At 34.7% G+C, this 22,486-nt stretch overlaps 1 protein-coding gene and 1 pseudogene across 1 annotated transcript; both read left to right on the top strand.

Annotated features, from left to right (window-relative positions):
* The first annotated feature begins 13,828 nt into the window (after positions 1-13,828).
* On the top strand, positions 13,829-17,002 carry LOC139876898 (protein NRT1/ PTR FAMILY 2.7-like). Its single transcript, XM_071864299.1, has 3 exons — positions 13,829-13,927; positions 14,168-14,927; positions 16,061-17,002. The coding sequence occupies exons 1-3, from the start codon at positions 13,858-13,860 to the stop codon at positions 16,881-16,883; spliced, it is 1,653 nt and encodes a 550-aa protein (XP_071720400.1). The 5' UTR covers positions 13,829-13,857; the 3' UTR covers positions 16,884-17,002.
* A 799-nt stretch (positions 17,003-17,801) lies between these two features.
* LOC139876774 (uncharacterized) lies at positions 17,802-22,070 on the top strand (annotated as a pseudogene).
* Positions 22,071-22,486: the final 416 nt, after the last annotated feature.

Raw genomic sequence — 22,486 nt, 5'->3', positions numbered from 1 at the left:
AAGAATTTCTTTCGTTTTTGGTACGATAATCCTTTTTCAAGGAATCCACAAACTAAGTAGTTTGCATAGTCTGCAAACCATGGAATTTCATTATAATCTATCTTCAATAGATATTCATCAGGAAAGTTGTCTTGTATGGCCGATTCATTTAGAACTTCTAATTCGGGATTTTCAAGACGAGAAAGATGATCAGCGGCGAGATTTTCTGCTCCTCTTTTATCTCGGATTTCAATATCAAACTCTTGTAAGAGTAAGATCCAACGGATTAATCTTGGTTTAGCATCTTGTTTTGAAAATAGGTATCTAAGAGCAGAATGGTCGGTTTAGACCACCGTTTTTGCTAGAACGAGATATGAACGAAATTTGTCAAAAGCAAAGACAAAAGCAATGAGTTCTTTTTCAGTAGTTGTGTAATTTGTTTGTGCTCCTTGTAACGTCTTACTAGCATAATATATAGGTTGAAATCGTTTTTCAATCCTTTGTCCTAAAACGGCTCCTATTGCAAAATCACTTGCATCGCACATTAGTTCAAACGGTAGATTCCAATTTGGTGTTATCATGATCGGCGCATTAGTGAGTTTCTCTTTAAGAATATTAAAAGATTTGATACATTCATCTGAAAAGATGAATGGAGCATCCTTTTCTAGGAGTTTATTCATAGGAGTGGCAATTTTAGAAAAATCTTTTATGAAACGTCGGTAAAAACCGGCATGCCCTAGAAAACTCCTAACTCCTCTAACATTGGTGGGATGTGGAAGTTTAGCAATTACATCTACTTTAGCTCTATCCACTTCAATTCCTTCTTTTGAAATTTTATGACCAAGAACGATGCCTTCTTTAACCATGAAATGGCATTTCTCCCAATTAAGTACTAAATTTGATTGTTCGCATCTAATAATCATTCGTTCTAGATTAACTAGACATGATTCAAATGTATCACCGAAGACTGAAAAGTCATCCATGAAAACTTCCATGCATTCTTCTATCATGTCGTGAAAAATCGCCATCATACACCTTTGAAAGGTTGCAGGGGCATTGCAAAGTCCAAATGGCATGCGTTTGTAAGCAAAAGTACCATAAGGGCACGTGAATGTGGTTTTCTCTTGATCTTCGGGTGCTATTGGAATTTGAAAATATCCGGAAAATCCATCTAGAAAACAATAGTAACTATTTCCGGCTAGCCTTTCCAACATTTGATCAATGAAAGGTAAGGGAAAGTGATCTTTTCTGGTGGTGTCATTTAATTTTCTATAATCAATACATACACGCCATCCTGTTACAGTCCTAGTAAGAATAAGCTCATTTTTTTCATTTGTAATGACAGTCATGCCACCCTTCTTAGGTACGCATTGAATTGGGCTTACCCATGGACTATCAGAAATTGGATAAATTAGACCTGCGTCTAGCAGTTTAATAATTTCTTTTTTAACTACATCTTGCATATTCGGATTTAGTCTTCGTTGGCGTTGCACATACGTTTTATGACCTTCTTCCATAAGAATTTTATGTGTGCAATACGAAGGACTTATTCCTTTAATATCATGAATCTTCCATGCAATGGCTGGTTTATGAGCTTTCAACACAGAAATGAGTTGTGATTTCTCATTTTCAGTAAGAGAAGACGATATTATTACAGGTAATTCAGATTCACCATGTAAATAAGCGTATTCCAAATGGTTTGGAAGTGGCTTTAACTCTAATTTCGGAGGTTCTTCTATCGATGATTTGTATCGATATCTGTCTTCTTCTTTTAGCATTTGAATTTCTTCTGTTGTTGGTTCATATCCATTAGCTATAAGTGTAGCTAACATTTCAGCTTCATCAATTGGTTCATTACCTTCTCCTAAAGAACATTCTCTCGTTCCTTGTAATTCTAGAAATTCTTCTAACAATTCTGCATGTGAATCTATAGTTTGAATATAATAATATGTATCATCTGCAGATTGCGGTTGTTGCATTGCTCTATCAACTGAAAAGGTAACACTCTCGTCCTCTATACTTAGGGTCAGTTTCTTACCAAACACGTCTATCATTGCTTTAGCCGTGTTTAAGAATGGTCTTCCTAATATGAGAGGAACTTGAGAATCTTCTTCCATGTCCAGAACAACAAAATCTACTGGAAATAATAAAGTACCAACTTTAACTAGCATATTCTCCATTATCCCTCTAGGATATTTTATTGATCGATCGGATAGTTGTATGCTTATTCTTGTTGGTTTCAATTCTCCAAGGTCTAGTTTAGCGTATAGTGAATACGGCATTAAATTTATACTAGCACCTAAGTCTGCCAATGCTTCTATTGAACTAAGACTACCCAGAAAACATGGAATTGTGAAACTTCCTGGATCAGATAGTTTTTCTGGTATCTTATTCAACAGCACTGCTGAACAATTAACATTCATAGTAACAGCCGAGAGTTCTTCCATTTTCTTTCTATTCGTGATCAGATCTTTCAAGAATTTAGCATATCTAGGCATTCCTGAAATCACATCAATGAAAGGAAGATTTACATTTATTTGTTTAAACATATCCAAGAATTTTGATTGCTCGGCTTCAAGTTTCTCTTTTTTCATTTTACTCGGGTAAGGAAGTGGTGGTTGGTATGGTTTAACATAAGGTTTAGCCTTAACTGTGTTATCTTCATTAACCTTTTCAACTACCGGTTCTTTTTCCTTATCTTGATCAGGTTGTGGTTCTTGTGGAGTAGGAATAGCTTCATCAGAAGTTACAGGTATTTCAGGTGGTTTAAGTGTTGTACCACTTCTTGTGGTAATGGCTTTAGCTGTTTCATTCCGGGGGTTTGCATTTGTATCACTAGGTAGACTTCCCGGTTTTCTTTCACCTATTAACCTTGCTAGGTTACTTACTTCTTGTTCCAAGTTTTGAATAGAAGCTTGTTGATTTCTAAATGCTTGAGCATTTTGTTCATTGGTTTGTTTTTGAGATGTGAAAAACTGCATTTGAGTTTCAACTAGCTTCGTCATCATATCTTCTAAATTCGGCTTTTTATCATCGGTTTGTTGTGGTGGTTTGTTTTGAAAATTAGGTCTTTGCTGGTTGTAAGTATTGTTAGATACTTGTTGATTGCTAGGACCTTGTTGGTTGTTGTATGGAATATTTCGATTATAATTCTGGTTTTGATTGTAAATCGGTCTTGGCGGTTGATAATTATTCTGATAATTATTTTCAGGCCTTTGGTTTATGTATGAAATATTCTCTCTTTGTTCCATTGTTAATTCAATACTGAGACAATCTTTTGTCAAATGTGGTCCTCCACACTACTCACAACTAATTCGTATTTAGTGTATATCTTTAGTCATCTTTTCCATTCGTCTCTCGACAGCATCTATCTTTGCGGAAATGGAATCTAAGTCATGGCTAGAATCGGCTCTAGCTGCTTTAGATGATCTAACGATATCTTTTTCTTGGTGCCACTCATGTGAGTGGGAAGCAGTGTTATCAATAATTTTATAAGCATCAGTTTCGGTTTTCTTCATAATGGAACCACCAGCTGCTATATCTATGTCTTTCCTTGTAGTGATGTCGCATCCTTGGTAGAATATTTGTACTATTTGACAGGTGTCTAAACCATGTTGCGGACATCCTCTTAATAACTTTCCAAATCTTGTCCACGCCTCATATAGAGTTTCATTCGGTTTCTGTGTGAACGTAACAATTTCTCCTTGAAGTCTTACGGCTTTAGATGCAGGAAAGAATTGTTTAAGAAATTTTTCAACTAAAACGTCCCATGTATCAATCGCCCCTTCAGGTAACGATTCCAACCAATCTTTGGCTTCTCCCTTTAAAGTCCAGGGAAATAACATGAGATATATCTGTTCATCCTCCACTTCTCGGATTTTAAATAGTGTGCAGATCCTATTAAAGGTACGAAGATGTTCATTTGGATCTTCCTTTGGCGCACCACTAAATTGGCATTGATTAGTCACCATGTGTAGAATTTGTCCTTTGATTTCATAATCTGGCGCATTAATGTCTGGATGAGTAATTGTGTGACCTTGGCCAGTGCGTTTAGCTCTCATTCGGTCTTCCATACTTAAAGGTTCCAGATTCTCCATAATTGAATTTGTTGAATCCGAATCACTAGAGGATTCTGATTTAATGGTTCGTTCCTCAACAATCTCTGTTTGAATGATTGGTGGTTCCGCAGGAAAATTTAATGGTTCAGGATCTATGAATCGTCCCTGAATATTCTCCGGATTCTCAATTGTGAGGTCGGGTTCAAAAAATGGATTATCGGAAATTTGAATTGGAGTACTTGGTCGACTGGATGAAGATTCTAAAGAAAAATCAACGGCGGTAATATTTGCTAAATGTCTTGATCTAGTTACAGGTGGTGAACGTACAAAAGGTGGTGAACGTCTTGCTCGGTGCATACACTGAATATCCTATTAGTTTTTAAAAAGGAAAGAAAAATTATATAAGTTATCCAATCAATAGACTTTTCTGATTTTGCCCACGTTTCGAATAGCCAAAAGATGCAGCAGAGGGGCAGGATTCGTTTGGTCTCAATATAATTGAGGACTGTTTAGCTCCAATAACCCGGTCTACGTACAAATCCAACTATTACTACGAACCAGAAAATTTTGATGTCTATCAATTTAACCACTTAAAATAAATTTTCGTAATTTTAAGAAATTTAGATAAGAAGTAGAATAAAAATCTATGTCCTAAAAACTAGAATAGCGAGAAATAAGAAAGAAAAAGAGTGCGTCGGAAAAAATCAAAAAATAAAAATAAGAAAGAAAAAAAATGACTTATAGAACTTAAAAACACTCGACTAACCCAACCTTATTACTATCACTAACTTAAAATTATAATCGCAAATTGAGATTACTAATTGGAATGATAATTGATACATAGGTAAAAGGCGTCGAGAAATAAGAAAATAGCGCGTCTAAACTTAAAAAGGAACTAAAAATTTAAAACTAAAAGTTGCGTCTTAAAGCTTACAAGTAAAACTATATCCCAAATGGAAATAACTTAAAATGGTACTAAAACTTAAAAAGGCGTCGCAAAATTCTAAAGCACCTAAATCTTAGTCTAAAGAAAAAGCACTTAAGGGATTTTACGGCAAGGCCTAAAAATCTAGAAATAAAAATAACTATGGCAAAAACTATGAATTAAAAATAAATACGAGCGAAAAATACAAAAATTACGCTAAAACTATTAAAAATGGACAAAATATAAAATTATATAAAAAGTTGTAAAAATTACAATTTTTATAAAAATATTATTTTTATATTATTTATTTTATAAAACTATTAATTTTATAAATTATTAAAACTAATTTAGACTTAAAATACAAATTATAAATAAACTAAACTAAATAATAAAATAATTATAACCTAATTAGGGTTATTAATTAATAATAATTATTATTATAAACCCTAATTTCGTACAGCTTATGTTTCAGACGAGTCAAATCACTCCATGCGATCGCATTGAGTGTATGCTATATATTCATGCGATCGCATGAAGTAGAAAATCGGGCCAGATGAGTTGGGCTGCTACAGTGTAGCCCGTAAACTTTTATATTTTTTTTTCCTGTTTTGCTGTTTTATAAAAAAAAACACAATATTTAAATAAAATTTATATTTTTAAATACTAAAAATAAAAATAAAGAAACTTTATAAAACTTATATATTTAACAAACTCTTAAAAATATATAAATTTTTGTTTTTCTTTTTATATTTTTGAATTTTTAAAACGTATTTTTACAAAAACGTATTTTTATAAAAGTAAACTAAAAATAACAATTTTTTTTTTTATATAGCGTTGCGCTTCCGGCTTTTAAGCTAAATTTTTAAGTTCCCCGGCAGCGGCGCCAAAAAATACTTGATGTTATGCAAGGTGTATATAAAATAGCTTTTAAATTTTACAAGGAAATACTATTAAATACAATACAATTTTACACAAGATATTTATTTATTTATTGAATGGATATACTTAAACCTTGCTACAACACTTATAGGCAGTGTACCTAATCGTACAGTAGTGTAGTTTTTAGTAATTCCGGTTCGTTCCACAGGGAATATTTTTCACAAAGCTTAACGCTATATTAGTTTAAATTTATAAAAATACAAATATATATAATATTATTATTATAAAGGGGGTTTTTACCGTTTAATGACCGGTTTGTCGATTTTAAAAACTTTAGTTGCAGTTAAAACAAAATGTAAAATATTAAATAAATAAAAGACTTAATTTAAAGCGTAAAGTAAATAACGATAATGAAATTGCGAATAATAAAAGTGCGATAAAATAAACTTGCTATAATTAAAAAGTACGATAATTAAAAGTGAAATTAAATACAATAACAATAAATAAAAATGCGATAATTAGAAGTGCAATTAAATATAAAATAAAGGAAATTAAATATGAAATAAAAGAATTATGCTTATTTAAACTTCCGTAATCATGATGTTTGACGTGTTGATTTTAGTTTTATGCCCATGGGTTAATTGTCCTTTGTCCTGGATTATTTAATATGTCCGTCTGGTTTTTGTCCATAACAGTCCATCAGTCATAAATATAAAGTGCGAGTGTCCTCATCAAATTATCCTTATACCCGAAGTTTAAATATTCCAACTAATTGGGGACTTAAACTGTAACAAGATTTTAATACTTTGTTTAATAATTACACCAGGATGTCGACTGAGTGTAACCCAAGGTTTTAATACTTTGTTATCAATTATGCCAAGTGTCCTTGTACATAATTTCACCCATGTTTTAATAATTCTAGTGGCTATTAATCCATTCCCGTGTCCGGTTAAATGAACGATTATTCGTACATATAAATATCCCGCCCATCGTGTCCGATTGAGTGTATATGGTTATTTATAGGGACGTCCAATTGTAAATCTTTATATTAACATTAACAAACTATCATTTAGTTAAACAAATATAAAGCCCATTAATAGCCCATAGTCTAATTTCCACAAGTGTCGTTCTTTTGTCCAAACCCCAATTATGGTACAAAGCCCAATTACCCAATTTTAATATTTTTAGCCCAACATCATGATTACTTCGGATTAAATAAGCATAATAATAACTTAGCTACGAGACATTAAATTAAAAAGGTTGAACATAACTTACAATGATTAAAAATAGCGTAGCGTTACACGGACAGAATTTCGACTTACACCCTTACAACATTCGCTAACACACCCTTATTATTAGAAATTAAAATTAAAATTAAAATTAAAAAATATATATATATACTTTACATATGATGAAGAGAAGAAAGGATGGATAAATGGTGCACCAAAGCTCGATTTTTATAGGCATGTGGGCTGGAACTGGGGCTCATGCGATCGCATGGATTTATGCCTTCCAGGCCATGCGATCGCATGGCCAGCTGGGGAGGCTCACATTTGGTTGTTTTCTTCTGCCGACGGTTTTATAATATAATATAATATATATATTAATTTTAAGAATTAATTATATATTATATTATATTTATGTGCATAGTTGACTTGTAATTTTTAGTCCGTTGCGTCGAGCGTTGAGAGTTGACTCTGGTCCCGGTTCCGGATTTTCGAACGTCCTTGTGTACAATTTAATATCTTGTACTTTGCGTTTTGAATCTTGTACTCTTGTAATTTTGAGACGTTTCTTATCAATAATTGGAACCTCATTGATTGTATTTTGTACTTTTGAGCTTTTTGGTCGTTTGCGTCTTCAATTCGTCGAATCTGTCTTTTGTCTTCACCTTTTATTATTTAAACGAATATCACTTGTAAATAGAACAGTTGCAACTAAAAGCTTGTCTTTCTTGAGGAATAATGCTATGAAATATATATTCGTTTTTAGCATTATCACCTACCCACTTTATTTATGTTGTTGGGTATGAAATTTGGGAATTTAAACCCTAATCCCAACCCCTTGTTACCTTCACCGGATGATGATGATGGTGGATCGGCAGCAAGTAAACCAAAACCACCTTGAGAGGTGGTGCCAGTTTCGTTATCTCCTTGTTTGCCTCTGGTTGTAGCCGTCGTTACCATCGAAGCTTTTCCCTTTTTGTGTCCATCAGGCCACCAATCGGGATATCCAACGATTCTAAAGCATTGATCTTTGGTATGTCGTTTCATACCACACTCTGTACATTTAAGGTTGTCTTTATACCGGGATGATGACGTGGAGTCTGACCGGCGCTGTTGATTTCTTGATAGCAACCCATAAAACGGATACCCTTACCCAATCTGGCATAGCCACTGGCCTGGTAGCACCGGCATCAAAATCCAAGGATTTCCATCATCTGAAGACTCTGGTGACGCTGTGAGTTGGCTAGATATTCCATCATCTGAAGAAGTAACTCATCATACCACTCCACAAAGTCCTCCTCCAGTCAGTACTACGGTTAATGATCTTCCCGACCATACAGAGGTAAACACCGAATCTCCTGATATAACTAATCATGAAAATTTAGAAGAGATTTTACAGGAAAATAACGATCAAGTATATCCTGAAAATGAAACACAACAACAAGAACGAGAACGATATGTTCTTCCTCCAAGAATCAACCGAGGGATTCCTCCCAGAAGATACTCTCCTGAGAGAACAGCCTCAAAATCAAGATATCCAATGGCAAATATTGCTAGAGGAAATCTATCAAAAGAAGCAACAAAGTTCACTTCCGCATTATACTCTGAAGAAATCCCAACAACGGTTGAACAAGCTCTAAAATCAACATACTGGAGGAAAGCAATGGAAGATGAAATGGAGGCTCTCAAGGTAAATAATACTTGGGAAAAATGTGTCCTTTCAGAATCAAAGAAACCGGTAGGATGTCGATGGGTATTCACAATCAAACACAAAGCCGATGGATCTGTAGAAAGATATAAAGCGCGGCTTGTTGCCAAAGGGTACACTCAAACCTATGGTGTTGATTACTCAGAAACTTTCTCACCAGTTGCAAAAATTGATACTATTAGAATTCTTTTCTCCGTTGCCGCAAACAAAGACTGGCCACTTCACCAATTTGATGTTAAAAATGCCTTCCTACATGGAGAACTCAAAGAAGAAGTCTATATGGAAGGTCCTCCCGGTTTCACATCAGAATTCAAAGAAAGGGAAGTTTGTCATCTTAAAAAATCTCTTTATGGTTTAAAACAATCCCCTCAGGCTTGGTTTGGGCGTTTTACTATTGCTATGAAAAATTACGGGTTTAAACAAAGTAATTCCGACCATACTTTATTTTTTTAAAAAAAAAGAGGAAACCTTATCACATGTCTCATTATTTATATTGACGACATGATTATCACAGGAAATGATCAAGAGGAAATTACAAACTTAAAAGCTAACCTTTTTAAAGAATTTGAAATGAAAGACCTTGGAGGTCTGAAATACTTTCTGGGAATCGAAGTTTTACGTTCAAAAAGAGGGATTTTTATATGTCAAAAGAAATATATACTTGATCTTCTTGCAGAAACAGGAATGGTCGACTGCAAACCCGCGGACACTCCTATGATTCCAAACCTAAGGTTATATATAGAAGATGATTCCAAAGCAGCGGATCGAAGTCAATATCAAAGAATCGTGGGAAAACTTATCTACCTAGCTCACACTCGTCCAGATATATCACATGCTGTTGGAGTTGTTAGTCAATTCATGCATCAACCCCAACAACACCATATGGATGCAGTATGGAGAATTATCAAATATCTAAAAGGCATTGCAGAAGATGGAGTCCTGTTCGAGAAAAACAATCATCTAAAAGCACAAATATTCACCGATGCGGGTTACGGAGGAGAAAAGGGAGATAGAAAATCAACATCCGGATACTTTGCCCTTGTTGGAGGGAATTTGGTTACCTGGAAAAGCAAGAAACAAAAGGTTGTCGCCCTGTCTAGTGCTGAAGCTGAATTTCGGGGAATTTCACGAGGTGTAACCGAGGCTTTATGGATCAAGAAACTTTTGACAGAAATTGGTTTTCCTCCTAATACTTCGATCAAGATCATGTGTGACAACGAAGCGGCAATTGCAATTTCAAAAAATCCAGTTCAACACGACCGAACCAAACATATAGAAATTGACAGACACTTCATTAAAGAAAAATTAGAAGCCGAAATCATATCTCTACCTCACGTCCGATCAGAAGACCAACTAGCAGATATCTTAACCAAGTCAGTCAACGGAAGACTCTTCAAAGAAATACTCTCCAAGTTGAACATCGGAAACCCCACTATTCAACTTGCCGGGGAGTGTTAGAAATAAAATAGAATGTGGGATCAAGCTCATCATTTCCCATTTTTACAAAAGCAACCTTTTACAAAAAGGAGAACATACTTTTTTTTCTTAATGATTTAGGCATAGAGCCGTTGGCTATTTTCCTGTATAAGATAGCATTTATCTTCAAAATGTAAAGATAACAGAATACAGTCAAATTCATATTCAAAGCAATACAATTCTTAGTTTGAACAGTTTAGAATATGTAAGGCAATATCTTATGAAAAGAATTCTGACAGTTCAAAAGGTAATTGCTAAGTCAAATGGCCCATTGACACCTACAGGTCAATGCAGGTCAACTGTAATTTTCATGTAATTAGTGATGGTCATTGCAGGTTTACTGTTATAAGAAGGTCAATATTGGTGAATTGGTCATAAACTGCACAAACTGCACAAATGGTCACAAACTGCACCAAACTGATTAGTCACAATCTGAATTGGTCACAAACTGCACAAACTAAACCAATTTTTATTCTCAAGCTTGCACTATTTTTTAGTCTCAAAATTGCACTATTTTTTAGTCTCAAACTTGCACTATTTTTTAGTCTCAAACTTGCACTAATTTTTGGTCACAAACAAGGATGGTACAAAACAGTATGCAATTAGTGCATTTTCAAATTAGAATTGGTCTCAAAGTGACTTTGCAAACACAAACATACACCAAGATTATAGTCTGCACTCTGCACAACATAGACAATAATGGGTTACATTACATAAACAATTATTTCAAATTACACCAACATTATAGTCTGCACAACATTACCAACACAATACATAAACCAAAAATTAACAAAACAAACTTTTTTTTTATTGATAATCAAGATTACAATCATGGGTTATATCAATGATAAAACTATCATATTACAATTGAACTACAATTTAGCTGAAATACCAATAACAAATGAAACAAAACCAACTAAACACTACAAATTTCTTTCATCGAGACAATTGAACATCTTTAACTTGTAAAATTTCTTCAATTGGAGGATCGACCCATCCAATGAAACCACAGCTCTTACCAACCTGCAGAGTATAAATAAACATCTAAATTATAACCAAATTAATAATTCGAAAAGAAAATCAATGAAGAAACTTACTTTACGTGCACAACAGTAAAATCGACGACCAGGATTCTTTGATGTCGATGAAATGAGAATAATGGACGAGCTACCACAAGCACAATACACAGCCATTGATTAGCGTTTGGAAGATTGATTTGGGGATTATAGGCTCTAAAACGAAAACGAATGTATTTTAGGGTTCTAATTTAACCCTAATGTGATATAGAACGAGCGAGGTTTTTTAAACTCATGTGACCAGCACATAATAAAGTATTAACGTCCAAACTAACAGACGTTAGAACAAGGACGATTTTGGGACTATTTTTGGCAATTAGGGACGAATTAAACAGATTTCATAACACAGGGACATTTTGGGCTGAAAGTTAAAAACACAGGGACCTTTTGAGCAATTTTGTCTTTAATTAACATGTACTTTTAGAGTGCTCCAACAATGACATACTTCATCTCTAAGACTAGCTGCCACATCAGCGCCACATCAGTACTTCTTTCACAGGACTAACCCAGAACTAAAAAAATACTTCCTCATAAGAATTATATTAATTAATTAATTATATGTACAAGTAAAGAAGAAAAAAGTACCACACATTTAACATACTCTTCCGTCCTGAGATATGCTTCAAAAACTCGTAGAGGAGGGCGATCGTGCAGGGCGGCACCTGGACGAGTAGCAGCACGAATTGCTGCAATTGGCGCCCTTCTGGGCGGATTGCTGGGCGGAAAGGATGAACCCACCGTTGAGACTCCTCTTAACATATAACATGTTCACGACTATGGGGGTATTTTCAGATTATCCCCTTAAACAAGACTTTATACAATGTTATGATTCACGTATATTTGTTAAAATTACCCATGTACTACTGAATAAGGTAAAAAGGCCATAATACCCATCATGTCTACTGCTCGTGATTCACTTAACTGGGCACGACTAACAAACCGTTAACTGTGGGACTATTCGTATACAATGTTAAAAACTTGAGACCAACCCTAATCGATTTAAACTTTATGTTCCATCTTGATTTTTGGTACAAAGTTTAAGGACCGATCATGATATTTTTTTCAATAATTTACTATTAACTATATAAATATAGATAAATAAATTAAACAATTATAACGTAAGGTATAGTAGGATAGATCATCATAAGATGACTTATTTGTGTTTATATTTGACATGTGACCTGTATTTGTTTTTTTTTTTTTTTTTTTTTTTTAATTATTAAAAAACATTATGATTCACAATCACTGAACGAAGCATTCCTTCAAAGTCAAAATTTAGAAATATTTTTTCTAGATAGATTCATTTTTAATACACATTTATCGTTTGCTTATATTCCCAAGCCAACCACCTACGTAATTTATTAATCATAGTCTTTTTAGATTACTAAACAAAACCCATATGAACGAGTACACTCTTCCATAAAGGATAAATCTCAGGCAATCAAGTCTCCTGAACGCAAATCAAGAAATTTCGAATGAATTAAATTTAAAAATCAATATAGAAGAGATAAATCAAATGTGACAAAGCTAGCACAAAACTAACTATATGTATAAAAATTACTAACTATGATGATGCTTTTGATATTCAACGATTGAAACTTTATCATGTTAAAAAATGTATAGATAAAATGTCGCATTCAATAAAAAATATATAATACAATAATCGGGTGTATTTAATGTGTCCGAGCCTGTGTCCCATGAATGTAACAAATGATACCCTTGGTGGTGGTTTGGGGAAATAGCAAATTTCTAAAGGGGATAAGATGCATAATTTGTATATAAAGTATTATTAAATTAGAGAATTTATTTCGAACGGTGATATCATCATCACTCAGAGGAGACTTAACCACATTCGGGATCATATGTCACTCACACATACGTTGGGAGGAAACTCAATTCCGACGATGTTGACAGTACTATCGAAGGTTAAGAAAACCCCGAGAGATTCTCAAATCGCATTGATGTTGACAATAACATCAAAAGTTGAATACTCCCGATTAAAGTAACATGAGTTGATAGTACTCCAAGTTGAATCTTATCACATACCACTCAAGTCAAGGTTTCATTGATTATTAAACTAAAGATTATCAATTATAAAATCAAAATATCAAATCATTATATCTACAGTTACCAAACTTATTATTATTATTATAAAAATTAATCAACAATAAACTAATGGTAATGATATCTACACAACCAATTTTTACAAATACACAACCAAACATGCTTTACAGTGTTATACTGTACAACACTGTAAAGAATGTTTGGTTGTGTATTTGTAAAAATTAGTTGCGTGTATACATCACCCATCAACTAAGTTTGGTTGACTACTAAACGCCCCCTTAATCATTCACTCATTGCTCCTAGTCTTCTGATAAAACAAAAAAGCCCATACCAGCATACTCGAAACTCAAGTGGCCCTACCACACTTTTCCTATATTTACCCACAATATATCCACACATTATTTGTCTCACAAACACACATTTTGACTTCTTGAATCATTAGTAGGTGAAGCAAAAATCTGCAATTATGGATGCAGAACAACAACCAACTGGTTCACCCACCAAAGGTGGCTGGATCACCTTCCCTTTCCTTATAGGTATGTTTTATCGTTTTGGTTATGAGTTCAAATCTCGTTTTTCATACACAAAAACAACATTTCTCATTTCTACCGAGAGTTAGGATGTAAACAGTCGTACCCTTTTATGAAGGTCAAGAGATTGCTTAAAAAAGACCTCCGACAGACCTGTACTCATACTAAAAACCAGAATACTACTTTGTTAAATCTAATCCGTATTCAAATTATTGACTAATATTATTATTATTTTTTCGAATGTAGTAACGTTCGGGGGATTGACAATAGCTTCGGGAGGATGGACTAGTAATCTTATCGTTTATCTAATCAACAAGTTTAACATTAAAAGCATTGATGCCGCTCAAATTGCAACAATTGTTAACGGTTGCATGACCCTGTTCCCAATTATCGGGGCCATACTCGCAGACTCATTTTTCGGCTCGTTTTTAGTTGTTCTAGTTTCTTCACTAATATCCTTGTTAGGGATACTACTACTCACCCTTACCGCAACACTAGATTCATTAAGGCCAACACAATGTGAAAACAGCTCGAGTCTTTGTGCGGGCCCATCAAAAGCCCAACTCGCAATTCTGTACACGAGTTTGGCTCTTCCTTGTATAGGGGTTGCGGGTTCACGGTTCACGTTAGCTACAATGGGTGCCGATCAATTTGACAACCCGAAACACCAAGGGGTGTTTTTTAATTGGTTTTTTTGTACTATGTATCTCGCGACACTTGTTAGTGTCGTCGGAATAGTTTATATTGAAGATAATGTTAGTTGGGTGTTAGGATACTCTTTAAGTGTTGGAGGTAACTTGATTGGATTAGCAGTTTTTGTGATTGGTAAGAGATATTACCGGCTACTGAAACCTCAAGGCAGCCCGTTTACTGGGCTGGCTTGCGTTTCAGTAGCAGCTTTTCGAAAAAGGAAAGTTTTGTTGTCATTAAAGAGTGAAGATTATTTGCAAGTGTCACATGGAGAAGGAATTAAGGTGGACAAGAGAACTCCATCTAATAGCTTCAAGTAAGTTTTTGACTACATGACTCCTTTTTAGAATATTTTTATTCACTATTCCAAATATTTTCTCTTTAGTGATGAAATCATTTACACTAATCAACTATTCATCTATAATAACTATCACAAAAGGATGATGTAACGCCTCAAATTCAAATCTCACTAGCAGTACAACATGGAGTGGTAAGGAAAAAGGTCGAAAATATATAGTCATAAAATAGCTCGAATAAATAATTCGCGTACATGTGAGTAAAAATACATGTCTTCCTTGAATAACCCGAACAAGAAAAACCTGTTTCGTTTACCCTTTTAACTCTATGTTTATGCTTTTTTAATCATATTAGTTAAATTATTTCATAATTACAAATATCAATTTAGTTAAAATGTTATCATATCGTTAATCTTAAATGTTCATTCTGATTAAAATGCTTTCATAATCATACCAATTAAAAAACAAATTATCCTAATAATTTGACAATTGACAAAATGAACATGTCTACATCCTGAACAATGACAAAATATGTTTTTCTTATTATTGCCAGTTTTAAAATTTTTAAATGGGATACTTAAATAGCAAGTTGAGCTCACCCACAAAAGTGGACCAACTGAATAATGGTGTTCCCGTTGACTTTGAAATTAATCGAGAACTACTTTTATATTCCTAATTTTATATTACATAATAAATATCTCATACAATTTAAAACGGTAAACGAATAGGTTTTTTACCTGTTCAGAGTAACTGGGTAAGGGAAATATTTTACTTAGGTGTACCCTGCATACGTAACCAGATTAACCGATGACCATTTCGACTTTTTTCACTGGTCACCTCAAATATGATGCTAGCAAGATTTGAACATGAGACCTTTTGTGTAGATATCGAGACCCAACTACTAAACTGTTGAATATGTTAGTAAGTGGTAAATCATGTTTCTATGATATAGTCAGGCCCAATTAGTATGATTATATTTAGTCTGATATACGCAACCTAATCGAGTTATGACATAACTGTTTCTAACCCTTTTCCTTGACCACCACAAAATATATGTATCTAGTGAGGTTTTAACCTGATAACTCTTAAACCACTAGACTAAATTTTATGATCTTGATATAATTATTCATGAAAAGTAGTTCAAATGATACAGGTTCCTAAACCATGCAGCTCTAGTAACAGAAAGTGATGACATCAACTCAGATGGATCCATAAAAAAGCCATGGAATCTATGCACAATACAACAAGTAGAAGATCTCAAATCCTTAATCAGAATCTCACCACTTTGGTCAACTGGTATACTCTTACACACCCCATTAGCCTGCCAAATGAGCCTAATTGTCCTCCAAGCTTTAACCATGGACCGCCATATGGGCCCACATTTCCAAATCTCAGCCGGAACCATGTTAGTCTTCGTTATGATCTCCACTTCCGGTTCACTAGCCATAATCGACCGTTTCATACTTCCATCATTTCAAAAACTAACAAAAACCACACCAACTTTATTAAAACGAGTAGGAACAGGGCACGTTTTCAACGTTACAAGCATGGCCATTTCAGCAATAGTCGAGTCAAAACGCCTTTCGATTGCTCACAAACATAACCTTAATGGTAATTCAGTTGTGCCGATGTCTGTATTTTGGATGGTCCCACAATTAGTAATAGTTGGTATTGGTGAAGCGGTCTTTTTCCCCGCAGAGGTTTCGTTATATTATCAAGAGTTTCCAAAGTCACTTAAGAGCACTGCGGCTGCAATGGTTGCGATGCTTATTGGGATCGCGTTTTATTTGAGTAGCGCAGTGGTTGACTTTATACGAAATACAACAAGTTGGTTGCCTGATGGTATTAATGATGGAAGATTGGATAATGTTTATTGGGCGTTTACGGTTGCGGGGTTGATCAATTTTGGATACTTTTTGGTTTGTTCGATGTTGTATAAGTACCAAAACGTCGAAAAAGACGAGGTCGCTAGCTAGTTGTAATTCAAGTTATAAATACACGTACTTTGTATGCACATGAAGAAAACTTGTAGTATCTGTATGTTCAATATTTGCAATCAATTGTATCATAAGATAGTTTATATATTGGTTGAGATCATAAGGTCTTAAATTAAAAGCTTGACTAGCAACATATCATTTTAATGGTTAGAGAAAATGTCGAAAACGATTATGAAATAATTCAGTTAGATAGCGTACTAAATAGTAAGTACCTGTTCTTCTACCCCGAGAGGGGCGGATTGGGATTGTTTAAGCAATTCACGTAATCGTTGACCTCTTGCCAATTGATTCTGAGTAGCTTTATCGAGATCAGAAGCAATATTTTATATTTTATAGTCAAAATACTGTGAGTTGAAGTATCTGACTATAAGATTATAAGGATAAGGTGTAAAGACTTCACATAAATAAACCCATACAATTGTCAAAGAATTTAGTTTGAACTTAAAATAGCCTTAGAACAGTCAATGGTCAACAACTCACATAATCACTTACGGTGTTGTAAACAACGTCCGTTGCATCTGTTGCGATGTTTTGGTGACTAGCTCGTATCGGTCATCGGTCAAAAGTTGGGTCAAATGCGGGAAAGAGTCAAAACTGGTCAAAAGTCAAAACTTTGGTTAAAATTAATTAAAATTGACGTAGTTTAGTGTTACTTTTATTGTATTATTATTAACTATAATAGCGATAGCGATTATAGGTAGAAACTGGTCAATGAAGATTTTTTAGCTTTTAAAATATGTATATGTATATATATTATATTTATATATTATATATATAAAAGTGAACGTCCAACGTCACCCGTCTAAACTGTCTGGATCATATTAAAATATTAGTCTCGACCCCGTTTCGCGTCTTTTTCATTGATCACTTGTACTAATTAACCATTTCCCCCTTCGAACTTAAAAAACCCATACAATTGTCAAAGAATTTGAGTTCAATTTCTCTACTAACTGAACCAAACAGTATCTGCTGACATTAATATTAAATTAACAACAAAAATGGCGGTTGAAGTAAAAAAGAAGATATCAGCAGCCTCAGCTAGGTCCCACACGCGCAAATTCAAGTCCAGTTCATCTTCATCTTCAGGTAGCTATTATTTTTACCTCTATCAATTTTCAAATTATACTATTTTGATGCATCATTTTTATAGATGTGATTGTGATCTCACTTAAGTAAATGAGAATTAATGTAAAGTTGATTCTAATTAGATTAATTTCACGATTGATTTATATTTTATTCAGCTGCAATTATTCATTTACCCTATCTATTTCGTTTTTATGAGCATTTCTGGCCAGAGGTCCTTTTGGAAGCAATCTCTTTTACTCTAGAGTAGAGGCAGGGACGACCTTATCTAGGCGCGGGTTCTATACCCGCGGGTGGAGTAGTGACTTCCTTCTAATCTAGGGTACAAGGAATGATTGTCTACACCCACCTCTCCCATACACCACTTTTGTGGGATTGGATATTGTTGTTGTTGTTGTTGTCTTCGTCTAGTTAGTATTTAGTTTGATAAAGTAAGTGGATCATCTTTTATTATAAAAGGATGAATTATACTAATAACATATTACACATGCCCCTATCTTGCTATTTAATTAAGATTTCCCCTAAATTTTGGGAGATTTATGCTGCAAATGTGAAGATTTGCCCTAAATTTTGTTGTATGTGTCGAAAATTTAAAAGTTTTTTTTTTTAATGTATTTATCAAATTCTAGAATTCTATTGGATGTTTTCATCGTTATAGTTGAAATGTTGATACATAACGTGTGATTTTTAGGTAAAAATTTGATATAATCTTACACTTATGTTTGGTGCATTATTGTAAATCCCTAGTTCTGATAGTTATATTCGTTAATTCAGTCATCAGTTGACAGACTTTATTGTAATCGTACTTTGACTATTGGATGTTTGATTGTGTATCGTTAATAAATAGTTAAACTATATCACTGTCGACCGACATACATAGTCACTCGATTGACAGAGAGCTTCTACGTTGGACAGTGTAAGTCGGTGCAGTCGACTATCGGTCGACTGGGAGAGACAGTCGACCGACTGACTCTGCAGATACTATAAATATGTGTTACGGGTTACATTGTTAGGTTACACACTCCATACAAACCCTAGCCGTGAGTAATCCTCTGTAATCGATCCTAAACATATTCAACACGAATAACAACTCTACGTGTCGTTCTAATCTCTTGTAGGTTTGATTCTTCGATCCCGAAAGTTAGTGTTTATTTGATTAAAACTTGTTCTAGTGATTTCTGCCTCTAGATCGAGTCTATGTTTGATCTAAGATCCGTATCAGCTTCAACACTTAAATGTGTTTATGTATTGTAAAGTGATCTAGATTCCATAATGAAAATCAAGAAGCCCACTAATTCAAAATATGTAGGAGTAAAATATTTGCGCCAATTTGTTTCGATGTACATTGATTTACATATGCATAGAAACAGATAAGGTTTGGTTAAAAGAAAACTGATTATGATTATACAAATTAAAATTACACTACCATTACATCAAGTAGTCAACCAATTCAAGATATGTAGGAGTAATATATATTAGCTCCAATTTATTTCAGGGATGTTTATCAAAATTTTAGCTGTCTTCGTTATCGGGTTTTTCGCATGGGCTTATCAAGCTGGTTGTCCACCCGCACCCACGAAAATCGGACCTCCCGATGGACTTCCGATTACATCACCGAGAATCAAGCTTCGTGACGGAAGGCATTTGTCATATAAAGAATCCGGTGTACCAAAAGAGTTAGCCAAATACAAAATCATTTTTTCCCATGGCTTTGATCATGTCAAGCATGACACAGTTATTGCCACGTCAGCATCCCCCGTATGTTTTTTTTTTCTTTCTTTTTTTTTTTTTGTTAAGTTAGGCGATTGATCAGTTTAGGTATTGGAGTTGACTGAGTAGTTATTTGATATTCACAGGGTTTACTTGAAGATTTAGGGGTATATATTGTTTCATTTGATCGACCCGGTTATGGAGAGAGCGATCCTGACCCAAAAAGAAGTTTGAAAAGTTTGGCTTTAGATACAGAGGAGCTTGCTGATCAACTTGAACTTGGATCCAAATTTTACGTTGTAGGCTTTTCTATGGGCGGGCAAGTAATTTGGTCGTATTTACATTCCTCATAGGTATGTCTTTAAATAGCATACTCGAGTTTCACACATCACACCTTGACAAGGCTGCAAAAATCGCGACTCGGGTATTACTCGGTCAGGACTTTTTAGGGAGTAATCGGATGTTGACCAATATTAACTTTGACCAATTTTGACTGATTTTAACCGATTTTTTGAGTTATCTCGAGTTTTGGCCGAGTAGTCCCGAGTAATCACCGTTGACCGAGGGTTGACTGTGTTTTGACCGAGAGTTGAACAAGTACTCGGCCCAAACTTTTAGGCGAGTACTCGCCGAGTAAGAAGAGGAGAATTTGGATTAAAATAACAGTGTAAATCTGACCGTCCTTTGTATGATCTGATTATAATTATTGTACGCATGATATAAAAACAGGCTTGCAGGAGCAACACTTATAGCACCGGTAGTTAATTATTGGTGGCCTTGTTTACCGGCAAACTTATCTCAACAAGAATTTTCGAAGCAGTTTATTCAAGATCAATGGAGTTTTCGGGTTGCTCATTACGCTCCATCATTAACGTACTGGTGGAACACTCAGAAATGGTTTCCTTCGTGCAACGTTATTGCACGCAGCCCTGATGTTCTTACTGAACAAGACCGACAACTTATGCCCAAGTTTACTGCTGGCCGAGAACCCGTTCAGGTACTTGATTTATATTTCATATTGTGAAATAATGACAAAATATAAAAGGGCAATATGTAGGTATAGATCTTTTAACCAACTATGAATGGGTTGATTTTAGGTTGTGTGTACTTGCATTTTATTCCAAACGGGCCAATCACAAATTCTTAGCTAAAAGGAAAACAAGCCAAATGGGGGCATATCTAGGGATGGCAACTGCGGACGACGGACACAGATCCTTTAAAGTTGCAACCCGCCCGTAAAGATTTTTCTTTACCCGTCAACGGGTAATTTTTTCGCCCGTATTTGTGACCCGCGGATACCCGCGACCCACGGGTAAACGCACGGGTTAAAGAAATATACATTTTAAAACAATATATGCTCTCGAATACCCATCAACCGCGGATAATCCGTAGATAAACCCGTGAATAATTAAGGATCTATATAAAAGATATAAGTATATTAATGTGTAATTATATACATTTACCCGAGTTAACGGGTATACTCACAGAATGATTATCACGGGTTCGCGAGTCGGATTTTACTCGCAGCGGGTATATTATACCATGACCCTTCCGACGGATACAAAATTTTATCCGACGCGTACCTATTTGTGAACTTTTTTGAATTTACCAGCACATCACGGGCACGAATACTTGCGGGTCACAGGTTTTTCCGCCCATTGCCATCCCTAGGCACACACCATCTGAAAGTGGCCCCAAAGGCTAATTTTTTATGCACAACCTCCCAAGTTTTATGGGTGGCCGGGGAACGAGTTGGAAATGGTCACGGGATCCGCCGATTAGGCCACATACATCTGAGTAAAGGCTCGCCTTTAACCTGAACTGGCAAAACCCTATCGGTTTATAACTTTCAGTATCTTGTTTATTTGAATACCATAATAGTATTGTAACAAATTTGATTATAAATGTGTAGCTAATATTTACATTTTCCATGTGGTGTGAAGGGACAAGTAAGACAACAAGGAGAATTCGAATCAATCCATCGCGACTTAAACATTGGCTTTGGTGACTGGGAATTTGATCCAACCGAACTTGAGAACCCGTTTCCAAAAAACGAAGGATCCGTTCATATATGGCAGGGTGACGAAGATAAACTTGTGCCTGCAACGTTGCAACGTTATCTCGCCCAACAACTTCCATGGATAAAGTATCATGAGATCAATGGTGCTGGTCACGTGTTCCCTTACGCTGATGGGATCGTTGATACTATCTTAAAAACGCTTCTACTTGTCGAAAATTAGTCTACGCTTTTTGGCATGCTTTTTGGGCTTGCCTTATAGGTATGTAAGTCCTAATATTTGTCACTCTAGTTCTTTAACATACTATTAATTGTGTAAAATATGAACTTATTAATTTCATGGGTTTTACTTTTTATCAAGGTTGGAAAAGTAGCAAGACATAGATGAGTCGGTTGGGTTGTAGTCGGACGTCCACTAAAGTTGACTTATAGTAATATATATTTAACGTATATAATAAACATAAATATTTCAAATGTAAATATAAGAGACAAATTTGAGTGTAAAAATATTAATATTTAACCTAACTATTGACAAACTTTGACATTGATCGACTCAGACATTCAGATCGACTGTAGTAGAATTTGACTAGACTTATTAGAGTTGACGAACTCTTTAGACCTTTTTTGGACGAAATGGGAGTTGAAACAGTCGTCGTTTACAACAACTGCTCAACTCGTTTGCCTGTAAGAACAAATATTTACGCTCGTTGCCTTCAGATTACTTTTAATATACTACTATTGAACCTGTTCCAAGCTCGTTATCAAAATCTTA

Source organism: Rutidosis leptorrhynchoides, chromosome 11, assembly GCF_046630445.1.
Source record: "Rutidosis leptorrhynchoides isolate AG116_Rl617_1_P2 chromosome 11, CSIRO_AGI_Rlap_v1, whole genome shotgun sequence".
NCBI classification, from domain to species: domain Eukaryota; kingdom Viridiplantae; phylum Streptophyta; class Magnoliopsida; order Asterales; family Asteraceae; genus Rutidosis; species Rutidosis leptorrhynchoides.
This window is presented reverse-complemented; position numbering and strand designations above follow the sequence as displayed.